The sequence below is a fragment of the Spea bombifrons genome, chromosome 1 (assembly GCF_027358695.1).
Source record: "Spea bombifrons isolate aSpeBom1 chromosome 1, aSpeBom1.2.pri, whole genome shotgun sequence".
NCBI lineage: Eukaryota > Metazoa > Chordata > Amphibia > Anura > Pelobatidae > Spea > Spea bombifrons.
Window position 1 is genome coordinate 131712156 of NC_071087.1, and position 13842 is coordinate 131725997.

General features: G+C 38.1%; 1 protein-coding gene across 2 annotated transcripts in view; it reads right to left on the bottom strand.

The window, feature by feature from the left end:
* Positions 1–1815: 1815 nt before the first annotated feature.
* SNX2 (sorting nexin 2) overlaps positions 1816–13842 on the bottom strand; it is a 20524-nt gene continuing 8497 nt past the window's right edge. The window contains exons 3-15 of one of the 2 annotated variants that reach the window (XR_008355303.1): positions 12348–12511; positions 11626–11692; positions 11018–11061; positions 10797–10938; positions 7949–8027; positions 7573–7648; positions 6912–7025; positions 6591–6684; positions 5315–5520; positions 4648–4791; positions 2848–2932; positions 2573–2640; positions 1816–2306 (exon numbers count right to left, since the gene is read on the bottom strand). Coding sequence is in view for 1 of the 2 variants with exons in the window: in XM_053473992.1 (XP_053329967.1) it covers positions 2256–2306; positions 2573–2644; positions 2852–2932; positions 4648–4791; positions 5315–5520; positions 6591–6684; positions 6912–7025; positions 7573–7648; positions 7949–8027; positions 10797–10938; positions 11018–11061; positions 11626–11692; positions 12348–12511 (1334 nt within the window). In the remaining variant the exon portion in view is untranslated. Of the gene's footprint in view, positions 2307–2572; positions 2645–2847; positions 2933–4647; positions 4792–5314; positions 5521–6590; positions 6685–6911; positions 7026–7572; positions 7649–7948; positions 8028–10796; positions 10939–11017; positions 11062–11625; positions 11693–12347; positions 12512–13842 lie in introns of both variants that reach the window. The other variant, XM_053473992.1, reaches the window with a different exon arrangement.

The following is a 13842-nucleotide window of genomic DNA, read 5'->3' on the forward strand; positions in this document are numbered from 1 at the left end:
CGCAAGGGAGCGGTATCGGAGGTCTTTAACAGACCTCCGGCTCCCTTGAGTGATTTTAAGCCGGGTTCAACCCGTCTTAAAATCACTCAAGGGAGCCGGAGGTCTGTTAATGACCTCCGATACCGCTCCCTTGTGATCTGCGCGGCAACAGCTGTTGTGCGCCGGGGTTTCTTGTCAGATCCCGGCGCACAACACTGAAGCCGCGCCCACCGCTGTCCGTGCCCTCTGACCCGGAAGGAGACAAGAACTGAAGAAGAGGAGCGAAGAGGAGGAAAAGAAGCTGAAAGAAGAAAGGAAAGGTAGGAAAGCATTAAGTGAGAGTGGATTGGTGTATATGTGTGTGGATTGGTGTATATGTGTGTGTGGATTGGTGTATATGTGTGTGGATTGGTGTATATGTGTGTGGATTGGTGTATATGTGTGTGGATTAGTGTATATGTGTGTGGATTTGTGTATACGTGTGGATTGGTGTATATGTGTGGATTGGTAGGTGTGTTGATTGGTAAGTGTGTGAGAGTGATGGGTGTTATGCTGTACCATTTCCAATGTCTTTTTCATGATCTAATTATGCTCTAAAAGTACATCATAACTCCCATCACTCTCAATTTTTTCCCAATATAAGACATACCCCGAAAGTAAGACATAGTGGGGCTTTTAGGGATAAAAAGAAAGTAAGACACTGTCTTACTTTCGGGGAAACACGGTAATTTGAATATTGTATGCCCAGGTATTTTACATTCTACAGTAAATGATTACAATTTCTGCGTTTCTTCTTCCCTTGGAGGTCTTACCTTTGGGGGTGGTCCACACCTTGATCACACTATAGCAGAGGACTTTCCTATGCACCTTTTGTGTGTCTATACACACAGAATACCATAACAGGCATGCTTAATATTATTTGTGAAAGCACTCTGTCTATGTGTTTAAACACTACTTGGGGCATGTCACGTTATTAGATAGCTTCGCCTCCTGCACATCATGTGAATACTTTCACGCAGTGACATTTATCTGGTTCTAAATAGAATATAGGTTCAAGTCCAGTTTGGATTTCTATTTTTAATTTTGTCTTTCTATTTTTGTATAGACGGCTCACTGTAATGAAAGTTGATCTGGCTGCAGATTTATTCCAGCGAAGGGAGAGACTCAATTACTTAAAACAAACAAAATACAAAAGTATATCTTGTCAAGAAAAATATTTTCATTAAAATACACAAATGCGTATATATCAAGCCATTCAAACCCGCTGTCCTGCTGCTTAGTTATATCTGCTCTCTTACTCTGAGGCTGTTCCCCGGATATGCATCCTTAGAGCGACACAAATATCTTCTGCACTCCTGGGATGCTGGAACACACGTAGCACCTTCGATAATATACAGATGACAATAGCCCTTGGCCCATAAGCATTTAAGCCTTTAAATAAACATTTTCGTCTGCAAATGGAAACAAAAAGGCCGTCGCCAAAAGCTATTTGTTTTCATTACAAAGTTTTTTCTATAAATCTCACGTTTATGTAGACTTACCACTTGAGTGAAACACGCGGTTGTGTATACCTCATAGACACGATATGGACTCAAAATTGCAAACAAAATTGCAGTACATCTGCTCTTTCAATAGTCCTGAAACATCGGAAACGTTTGCATAATATGTCAGACTTAAAGGGGTGCTCCTGCCATCATATGCACTTTATTGCATAGGATAGCCGGTCCCTTTAAACATATACCTGTGTGTACCCACGATACATTTTCAATAAAAAGATGTGGGGGCGGGAAACATTCCTCCTTAAGGTAAATAATTTATAAAATGATTAAAATGACGTCACAAGGAATATACCTTTATTATAATAATCACAAAATCATATCTGTACAGGAATGTGTTAAGTGAACACTTAGAAATGCAACCATATTTTGTTTCATAAGATAGGTATATATCATTGGACAGAAGTCATTTTCAAGGAAAAAAAAAATAACGCAAACGTAAAACTTCCTTGCCTTTTTCTGCACTTGTTAAATGCAAAAAAATAAGACACATTAGTGTTCAATTCAGCAAAATATTGCAGAACATCATGCCACAGTCCATTGCAATGCGTCAGGACATGCAGCGCTGCTATTAAAACGCAATAGTATATAAAAAGAAGCCACGTGTTAATAAAATATAGAGTGGTTTATCTTGGTGTTTTCTTTGATTTGTTTTAGACATGATTTTGTTTTGGAATGAGGTGATCCATCGTTTGATGAGCCGGACATGAAATCTTCATTCTAGACAATGGCTTTGGCTTCAGGTAGAAAAGCTTCCCAGTACTTTATAAGCTATGAAGGGAAGAGAAAGCTCAGATAAGTATTATTCCAAATCAAACTAAATTATATTAACACAGCTAGCAAAGGCGAGGGGCAATGACAAAACTACGGTAATAAAATGTACCGTACAGCAAAACGTTAGTCATGAAATCACATTCCCCATTGTACAGCGCTACGGAATTTGATGGCGCTATATAAAAAAACAATAAATGATAAATAATAATAATTTCATGTTTTCTACCTTATAAGAAAACTAGAAGGCAAATGAATATCCTTACCTGTTGTTGTGTTTGTACTAATGATTCTAAGTATTTGATAATAACAGTTTTGAAGTCCTTTACTCTCTCTTTCTAGAAGGAAAAAGGAAAACAATGTATATAACCGCTGTTCATCTTATTCAGAACATTTACATTTGTTTCCTACCAAATGTCTTCTCTTTAAAGAACAGAATGAGGGAGAAGCTCTTTTGTGACATCAATACAAATCATAAGGGAATACGGCAACCTATGAAGCTGGAAAGAGCAAGAAATTACAATTTAAATATATTGGATACATGCCTCGAATCTTCCTACTTCTTTGCGAATGGTTTTGGAAATCTGCTCAAAATCCCTTTCTCCTTGTTGAACTTTTGCTTCCCACTGACAAAGAAAAAAAATACAATTGTTACATTTAAGAGTCATTACGGAACTAATGGGATTGGGGTCCATGTTCTAAAGTACAGCTCATTTCCTTTATTAAAGATTCTCAACCGTATCAAGTACACTTGATTACTAAAATTCAATTAAACACAGGCAAATTGGTGGACTATAGGCTCTGGTCTGATGAGCAGACCCGTGGTTGACTTGTGGGTTAATAGGATACAGCCCATAAGACGTTATTTATCAAGCACACAAATAAAGGTGCCTTTCAGGGAGTAACTCATTGAGAAATGGAGCTTTACAATCAGCTGAAGAATTTTAAACATTAAAACATCTACGGTTACTATTAAGAGACCAAAATAATAATCTTGCATGACCACATCAAGTAATTAGCTTTACTGCAGGCGAAAAATATTTATAAAATCATCTAAAGCGATGTTTTATCTCAAAACATAGGATAGACCATGTTTAAAAATAAAAACAATATGAAAATGTCATCTTATGGACATTTAAGGGGATTTCATTCATTTTTCGCATCTCTCTTTATAACAGGGTTTGATTTTGAGTCTGGCACATTAATTTCCCCTTCCTTAATTAATGGTACAGTGAAACGCGTAATCTCTCACGAGTCTACGTGGTGCTGCGGACTGCCGGCTAGACAAGGGGTCTCATTACTCACGGCCTCCCATACCGTGTGAATTCTACAGAGCATCGCAATTACTAGTTTCTTTCTAAGGACAGAACTTGGTCCACTAACTTGAACAATTAAGTCAATAATATGAACATGACAAACAAGCAACAAGCGATATGTGGGATGTCTTTCTCAAATGACAATGACATACGGGTACTTGAGCCCAAGCAAGCACTTTTAATTAGAGAGTATAAAATGTTATTTGTATGTATGTGTGTGTGTAATATATATATATATATATATATATATATATATATATATATATACATATACATACATACATACATATATATACATACATACACACATATACATACATGCAAATAAGTATTGCCATATTTTGACATTTATAGAATTTTTGATAATATCCTGCCCGTTGGTTCAGTTGAAATTCGGAGGGTTTTTCCATTGGAAAACAAAATGTGTTGGCAGTTCCCATCACTCTCACTCTCTCTCACAGGCCAAATGAAAAAACCAACAAAATGCAAACTAAAATTCTGAGCTCTCTAAGTTTTCATTTGTTCCGTTGGAGACCCTCCTCATTCTTGAACGTTCGCAGGAATTAACGCAATCCGTAATTTCATTAAAATTTTAATTTGTACAAATCTGAATATATATATATAGATATATATATACAGTATATAAATGTCTTATATAATCTACATACACAATTCAGTAAAGGTTATTTCAGTGTATGCATGCAACGTCCTACCTCTTCTATCTCCTTTAATGAAGCATTGGAAAGAAATAAGCAGGTAAAGTAATTTCCTTAAACACATTTCCTTATGTACATTTTCTTGAATGGGAATATTAAAGAATAGTTAAGTTGTGCTATTAATTTATAGACTACATACATTACACCATATATTAATTTACTGTGATAAAATTGCAATAGTGGTACAGCTGAACGACATTGCCCAATAATGTGCTTAATTTACTAATCCAATTTGTTTACTAGTTTGTATAAAAGAAAACAAATCAAACCCTGTTTGTAACAAAAATCCTTCATTTGTGCAGGGTGTACCTCTCGGATTTCATCCTTAGCTTGCTGAATTTTGTCGGGTTTGTTAGATATTTGAAGTTTGGCCTCAGCCTCACGTTTCTTCTGCAAATTGACCTGCGCATCTTGCCATTTTTGCCAGCATTTCATCCTCTGATCGAATACGCCCTGGAAGTGCAAGACAGAAATGTGACTTTGTATCCAATAATATCTACATATCAAGCTTCATGTGGCTTACACAAACACAGCCATATATGCGTTTCCTATAACCACTTGCAATTTATTATAAAATTGTCTCATGGCTCAAAAGGCTTTCACTGATATTCCACTAAAGTCGTCGTAAAGGGGGATGTGGCGCTTACATTAATGTACATTCTAAGTTGTAATCAGACCTGGTATACTCATTAAGAGAAGACCTGCTCTGAGTGCAACATCAAGATACTATTTGTATAATAGACAAGGAACACCGTGTTATTTTTTCTGTTACCAGGGCCAGTATAGATGGGGCCTTTGGGGAAATTATGTGCTTACTGGAGTTCGGTACTCATGCTCCAAAAGGGGTAAATCATCCTCTTTTAAATCACTTCTTTACAAAATTTGATACGAGAACTTTTCTGTATGATCCAAATGCTCCGATCTGAAAGATTTCATGCAGCTCTCGGTAGGATGTCTGGCTTCAGCAAGCACTTACCTTTACTGCTGCAATCAGTCTAATGTAGTCACTGAGTAGTTCTGAGAACAGATAAAAGTCAGCAAATGCCTGTTCCTGGTGCAGCTGGTCAATTTTTTCCTCCACCTCTGCTAGCTGTGACAAAGCTCGTGACAAGGCAGTATGGTCCTCAGAATTGCCCAACATAGCTGCACTCTTGGCAAAGGCAGCAGTGTTAACCGACAGCTCTGCAAACAAATAGAAAAATACATATTGGGCTGAAATCAATACTGGAGATAAATCTAAGACAAGAAACACGAGAGTAATCCTGGCATGGAATCACACAGTAGCGTAGTATTTTAGGTTGATCACGTTCAACTCAGCTGTTGATCCAGACTGCAAAAATGAGATAAACAGGCATTCATTTTACTGAAATTAAACGGGGCCAACATATGGTGTTTATCTTATTTTATAAAAAATAGTATAGCAAACAAAACTTCCTGTATACATACATGTTAAGTATCCCTTATGCGAAATGCTTGGGACCAGAAGTATTTCGGATAACAGATCCGTCTTCTCACACGTGTCTACTCCGTTGTGCAGTCTTCCTCACCGTGGACCGGGAGTGTTTCCTGTCCGCTGTTCAGCCTTCCCCACTTCCACTCCGGAATGGGAGCAGAAGTGCTCTGGGGAAGTCCGAACAACAGACCGGAAACGTTCTGGGACCATGCGGAGAAGCCGAAAAGGACTACACCTCTTATCTGAATTTCCCTTATATGGTAAAAAAAATTATTGGATTTCGGATTATTTTGAATACAGAATACTAAACCTGTATATATGTATATATGTATATTATATATCTATATATCTATATATATATATATATATATATATCTATATATATCTATATCTATATCTATATATATCTATATCTATATATCTTTATATATCTATAATCAGGAAAGGACAATGTTATGTTCACCGCATGGATGATATTTTACTGCATAGGGATTTATTAAATATTAACACTTTTTTCTTAAAAGTCGCACAAAATGTTTCAATGTAAACATTCAGGGGGAAAAAATCTGCTGCTTGGTTTTATGTGGAAATACAGAAAGTCTCAGAAAGAAAATAAGGCCTTACATTTTAGAAAATATATCTATCCATAATTTATATCAGCATATGCACACCAGTGCATTTTCCTTTGACTAATAACAGATAATCCATTCAGGAAAGTTAACAGGAATGAAACAAACTATCTCTATTTAAGAACAATTCTAAGAGTCCTAAGGAAAACGATGCCCTGAAAGAGACTAACCTTTCCGGTGACACACCAGGGCTTCCACGTTGGCATGCAGCTTCTTAAGTTGCAGGTCTAGATTCTCAAATTGCTGCTGCTTTTCTTCAAACCACTGTCCATGAATAGAAACACAGAGATCCAATTTGTCAAGGAACAAAAACTATGTTATAAGATTTCCTAGTAGTTGACAAGCTTACATAGGGCTCTGTCAGTCAGTAGACCAAAGCAAGTGGCGTCAATACGTAAATGATTGTACTTTCTGCCTGTATAACTCCAACATGCAATTGTTTAGCCTTATCCGACCATCATTATGCAATTCAAAAAAAAATCAGCTCTTACGGCATCCGATTCATTCATCTTGATTGTCATTTTGTTGACAGCGTCCGCAGCCTTGTTCACCATCCTCAATAATCCTGCTCCGCTCAAAGCCTGGGTGCTAACTGCCCTCGGCAGCTGCAATCGAATGACAAATAAGGGCAAACAAAGCGGTTAAATGGTTGCAGTCTTAACAGGGCACCGAAGTGCAACTAGAAGGATGTTATGTTTTCTCCACTCTCCTACTTTTCAATTTAAAACAAACCCATTTTTTGCCGATTTACTGCCTTCGCTTTCCCAGTGGAAAACATAAAAAATAGAATTTCCATTTGCCTTTGATGGCCATCTACATTTAGATGAACAAACTTTAGATTTGTCAAAAGGTTAAAAGAAAGAGGTCAAATTATTTAGAAATCTAAATAACGTAGACAGCAGTGCCTTACAAAATGTATTTTTCCTACAAAAACCCAATAAGAAAAATGTAGATTAAGGAGGTTTGAACAATGAACAAGATAATGTTATTTCCACAACCGCCCACCTAATACGTAGCCATACTAAATAACAAGCACTGTGCTACCCGATGAATTTAAAATATAAGTCATTTCATAAGGATAGTTAGGACTTCTGCAAAAGCACACAGTTTAGATCTCATGATGTGACATAAAACCCATAAGCAGAGAGGTACCTCATTGCTTTCTAGGAATTGTCTCACGTCTGGATCCTGTAACAGGGTGGGATGTTTAACTGTCCGTTGAAGATACCTAAAAATACACAAAAATGAGGTTAATTAAAAACAAATACTCAAATTATATATACTTTCTGAAGACAGACAAGGAACACAGTGTACGTTTAAATGTTTGTATATCACATGGATACATGGCTTAGCCAGTGTCGGAAAAGCAGTCTATGCCTTTTTACTTGCCTTTTCTCTCTCTTTGTTAATTATTTTGTTTACATGTCTGTATGCTACTCCCTCACACATTATCACCAACTATTAATAATGTAACTGCTTACAGTTTCCACCAATATCTAATAAGACAGGGATAGAAGGAGTAAATTACCTTTCCAACGCAGACCTCCTTTTTTCTACAAATTCATTTGATGACGAATCTTCTTTCCCCACTTTGACTTTAGTCATACCTTGGATACAGCAATCACAAAAACAGGTTACCATATAAATAAAGAATCCACTCATATTTTTCACAAAGTTAAAACAAACATACACCATTATTTTATGTCATATCATTAAATTTACACTTGCTATGCTATATATGTTTTGTAGCTTTGATTGTAATAAAGATAACATTAATCTCAGAGGCACAAGTATCATGTTTAAAGGGCAAGCTTGACCTTTTACTGTGAGGACACGGATAAAGGTTTCACAAATATATAATACATGCCCATCAGTCACTGTCATTTAACTGGTCTGTCAATGGTTCAAATGGCAAGCGTTCATTCATCAGCCACAAGCAAATGAAATAGTTTTTTTTCACTTTGGATGTCCCAAACCATCTCCTGTTTCTACAGTATTTTCCACTTGAAAGACTTGAGTCTAGGGCTGCAACTAACGATTATTTTAATAATCGATTAGTTGGCCGATTATTTTGTCGATTAATCGGAAAAAAAAATACATTATTTTAAATTGAAGAAAAATTGCAATAAAAAACGTACAATTTACACTTTCATCTCTTTATTGCAATGGCCTCTCTCTATTCACCTTCTTATTTTACTGACATAATAATAAAAGCTACAAGAACCCAAACACAGTGTTTCTCAAACTAGGTTTTAATACAAAGTTATTAATAAATATTAATTCATATGTTAACGATTTTTCATATTTAATAAAAACTGAGAAAAAAGCCTTGTTTAAATTTTTTTATTTACCAAACTGCCCCCAGTTATGCACATCTGACCCCCAGCTTGCCACTCTGCCCCCATATATGCCTTATACCTCTTATATGCCAGATTCCACTGTGCCCCCTGATATGCCACTGTGCCCCTGATATGCCTTATACTCCTTATATGCCAGTGATATGCAACTGAGCCCCCTGATATACCTTTTACCCCCAGATTTGTTTTATGCCCCCCTGATATGCCTAATATCGATGTCTTATACCCCCTATATGCCACCGAGCCCCCTGATATACCTTTTACCCCCAGATATGTTTATGCCCCCCTGATATGCCTAATATCCATATGCCTTATACCCCCATATGCCCTGAAAATTCATAATACCCCCCATACACCACTATAACTCACCCATACACCACTCTGGCTCCTCCCCCTCCCATACACCACTCTGGCTCCTCCCCTCCCATACACCACTCTGGCTCCTCCCCCTCCCAAACACCACTCTGGCTCCTGCCCCCTCTCATACTCCACTCTGTCTCCTCCCCCCTCCCATACACCACTCTGCCTCCTCCCCCGCCCATACATCACTTTGGCTCCTCCCCTCCCATACATCACTTTGCCTCCTCCCCCTCCCATATACCACTCTGCCTCCTCCCCTCCCATACATCACTTTGGCTCCTCCCCCTCCCATACGCCACTCTGCCTCCTCCCATACACCACTCTGGCTCCTCCCCCTCCCATACTCCACTCTGGCTCCTCCCATACTCCACTCTGGCTCCTCCCATACATCACATTGGCTCCTCCCCCTCCCATACATCACTTTGCCTCCTTCCCCCTCCCATACTCCACTCTGCCTCCTGTGAACCTCCGTTTCTGACAAGACACCAGGGAGCCGGGTATAGAGGCAGAGTGGTGTATTGGAGGGTGGCTCCCATACACCCCTCTGACTCCTTCCCCCTCCCATACACCGCTCTGCCTCTCTCTACCCGGCTCCGTTACTGAAGGCACTTTCATTGCAGCTTCATAGAAGCCACAGTGTAAGTGAAGGGCAGTATCTGTGCGATGCAGACCCTCCCCGGCTATCAGAGAGGATGATTCTCTGTCAGCCTGTGAGTGTCTGCATCGCACAGACAGACTCAGTTACTCACCTTCACTTACACTGAGGCTTCTATGAAGCTGCAGGGAAAGTGCCTTCAGTAACGGTGCCGGGTAGAGAGGCAGAGTGATGTACGGGAGGGGGGAGGAGGCAGATGGGTGGGGGAGAGAGACGGAAGTGAGAGACCGGCCGACAGTGAGGGGAATCCAGGTCTCCTGCAGCGTTGCGGGGGATCTGGATTCTGGTGTTATAATCCGATCTCTGTTTGAGGTCGGATTATATAAGGAGAGGAGTTTTTCAGAGCATTTGCTCTGAAAAAAACCTCTTTTTATAATCGATAAAAATCGATCCGATTAATCGATGATGAAATTCGTTGACAACGATTTTCATTATCGATTATTATCGATTTTATCGATTAGTTGTTTCAGCCCTACTTGAGTCTTATCATAGTTATTAAATACTTAGAATTATCTTAAGGGTATTAGATTTTTCAAATATCTAAAAGAAAAGTACACATTTGAAAATAAGGTTTTGAAACAAAGATGTATGAGAATTATAAATGTAATGGAATGGTGTAAGAATCATAACAGTAGCTGCACCACTGTTGATTAATAAAGCAATAGTAGAAGTGATAGTGTGATGTGATTATATATACATATACACACACACACATTTTTGGTGTAAATGAAAATAAAGTCTTCCATTTGTCTGCTAAAAACAATGTGTTGTGCTGAGCTATAGTTTCCCTTTTGCTTCCTGCTGTGCTATCCTTTCCTTTTTAGAAGGCCTTACGGTGTAGAGCATGACCTTTCGCTCCTTTTCTGCATTGTTTGACTGATACAATTCCGCAAGGAAAGACCATATCCTTCCCGAAAACAACATTTTGTCAGGGAATCCAGGAAAGTGAATGACAGCTGGCATCAGCTTTATGCAGGGGGTAAGAGAAACAAAAGCAGACTCACCTACAATACTTTTCTCTGGGGCTGGAGGCACAATATAACCAATATGCATGTATTTCGATGCTAATTTACTATGTAGACCAAGAAAATCACTAAATCTTCTTTTAACGGAGAATTCCTTCTTGTTGAACATTGTCAGGGAGGTCTGCAAGAAGAAAGGCAACTTTAGCAAAAACAAAACCACCACTTTGCTCGGCAAACAAAAGCCATGAAGTTTGACTGACCTTGGTTGTCACTTTGTATGCCATGTATGCATTCATTCCATCTCCTAAAATGCAGAATTACGACAAGTTCATTTCAACACAGTCCTGGCCGACTACAACTGAAGTGCTAGCATAGCTTCAGCGTCCATCTTTAAGTGGTTGGCCATTTGGTTACGGTAATGGCCGTAAATACACGACATTTCAACAATTAATGCAAGGTAGCAAAAATTTTACGCAGCCTTGGAACATGAAACTGTTTCAGAGCATTCAATGTTTAAAGGGCTTTTTTTTAAAGAATGAAGCATACTACATGTACGTTTTACCTGAAAAGAATTGCGTAGTTTTATTATAATTGGCTAGATTTGTTCTTTCCTTCATGATAAAGCAAATTTTATGTGAAACAAAACATCATTTTGTGTGTATAACTTCTATATATCTAAGCTTATTAAACCAAATAAACTAGGCGGGCTGAATGGTTCTTATCTGATATAATATTACGGGAAATACCAAATGCAATGCAAAAGAAACGTTTTGGACTAAACATTGCAATAATATGCAGCCTCGCTTAACTCGCTTAACAACTCATACATACGGGTAAAATGCCAAGTCAGGGTACAATGTACACTTACCAACTTTTTCTGGATCTGAAACACCTATTTCAATATCAAAAAGGTCTCCATTTGCTTCTTCTTCGATCTACATAAAGAGAAGTATTTCCCTGATTACATAGTGCCAAATTAATCACTAACATTCTACACAACATTGTACGTTTATTTTTGTTTTTAATGCCTCTGGGTTTGCGGCTATGTGCAATATGGAGAGTGATTTCTCTTGTATCTTGTGGACTCTGGTGATGAGTTGGAATGGAACGCCAGCAATGCTGGCTCCTGCTGACATGGGAGCGTCTAGCTTCTCTTTAGAAAAGGGTAGACCATTTTGATGGACTTAATAGTATGTCTATGGGCTCATTAAGTCTACCTTTACGCTATAAAGCCCATATTTGTGGGTATTTATGTAAGGGGGAAAAATTTAGCATCCGAGAGGATGCTCACTTCCTGTGAACCGCTTTACCTTTTTTGTGATGATCCACAAGTGGCGTTGGATCCTCATTGACAATCCATGATGACATCCACAAATAAGGTTTGCTTAAAGATTTTGTTTTAATAGCACCCCTTAAACAATGAGTTCCATGGGGCTTACAATAATGCTTTAAGATTTAAACAAAGTGAGACAAGAATATATGATGTTGGTGAAATCGTGACAGGACAAAGGTAGAGGGCAGCAAAACAATAACTTATTATTGTATATGATTGTATTTATTTGTTCCTTTAGCAAAGATGTGATGATGTACCTCATCTCTTGATCGATCATAAATAACTGGAGCAGATATACTAATAGCCTCCATTCGTGGAGTGATGAGAGATGTAGGAGTCACAGGAGTGATTGCTGGACTAGGATCTGATGAAAGGATAAGTTCCCTTTCAGGACTATCCAAGGAGACTTCATCGGTTGCTTCTAAACAAGACATAGAAGGTTGTATGTTAAAATAAATGGTCTTCGTGGAAAAAATTATAGAAATTACTGCGAGGTGTAATTGCCATACACTAATACAATAATTTACAATTCTACCAAGTAGCAGTGAACAGATTTGAGGAACTGATTTTATCTCATCAACTCTGCCTTATGAAACTGTTCCTACACATACATCAGTGTAATAAGGCCACAGATTTAGCTATGAATTACACTGATCCCCCCTAATGTTTCTGTTCATTCACAGTTCATTGAATATAGTTGTGTGAAAGTTTTCCTTCTGTCTATATTTTGGCAATGAAGGTTATTTGGCCAAATTAAACATAAAGGGAATGTGAATGAAGAAACAGTGCCATGAAGGAATTCTGGCAAAATTCCTTATTTTTCAACAGTTCTGATGGTTTGCTTGTGTTTTGGATCAGTCTTTCTGCATGACCCAACGTAAAAAGTTTACCATGTCATGATGTTACAAAGTATCCAAAACCAAAAGACCGCTTTATCATTTGTAGGAAATTCTGTTCTACTTCCTCTGGTGAATAATCTTTTTACACAACTGTAAACCCGCGTGTTTGTTTTAATTTTCAGCTCCAGGTGTCCAAGTTAAAATGTTCTTACATACCACATTACATTGCTTTCAATGAACATTATTCAGAACAAAACCTGACTACTCAACGAATTATAGATCCATATTGACTCATCGGATCAATTATATTTGTACTTGATACTCTGTCTACTTGGAAAGTACAGCCCTTCTTACTTCTTTGGGATACCCTACCCAGAGTACCAGCCTCATTACATTTATAATGATTGTTGAAAGAGTAGATAAAATCAGCATTCTCCTGCATTACTTAACAAAAACACAAACACACCCTGTCCTCGTGCCCCTAAGATTTTAATTTATTTAGATATTAATGAAATATTAAAAAGGTGCACATATTTTTCCCCAAATTGTAATACATTCAAATTTGGTGTTCTGAGTTTCTGCCTTCAATAGTGGTTAACAGGTCTCAAAATTGAAAAGGTAGCCAACCTAGGTTATTGCACTATGGTCATTTTGACATTTTTTGCATCCATTTCCCAACCAAACTCATCAAACGTAGGCGGCATACTTCAAAATGTTTGATTTTTTTTGCCTGGGATTAAAAAAAAAATGAAAGACCAGACTGCTTTCAACAGCGACAGCCTGATCTCCCATCTGGAATTTAGCCCTGCCGATGCAGAGTGCCAGGGAGTAATAATAATACTTCTTCCGGTATTAACTGCCAGTTGTGATGAATTATGTCCATCTGTGTTAAGGCTGGTTTCCAAGTGCTAAG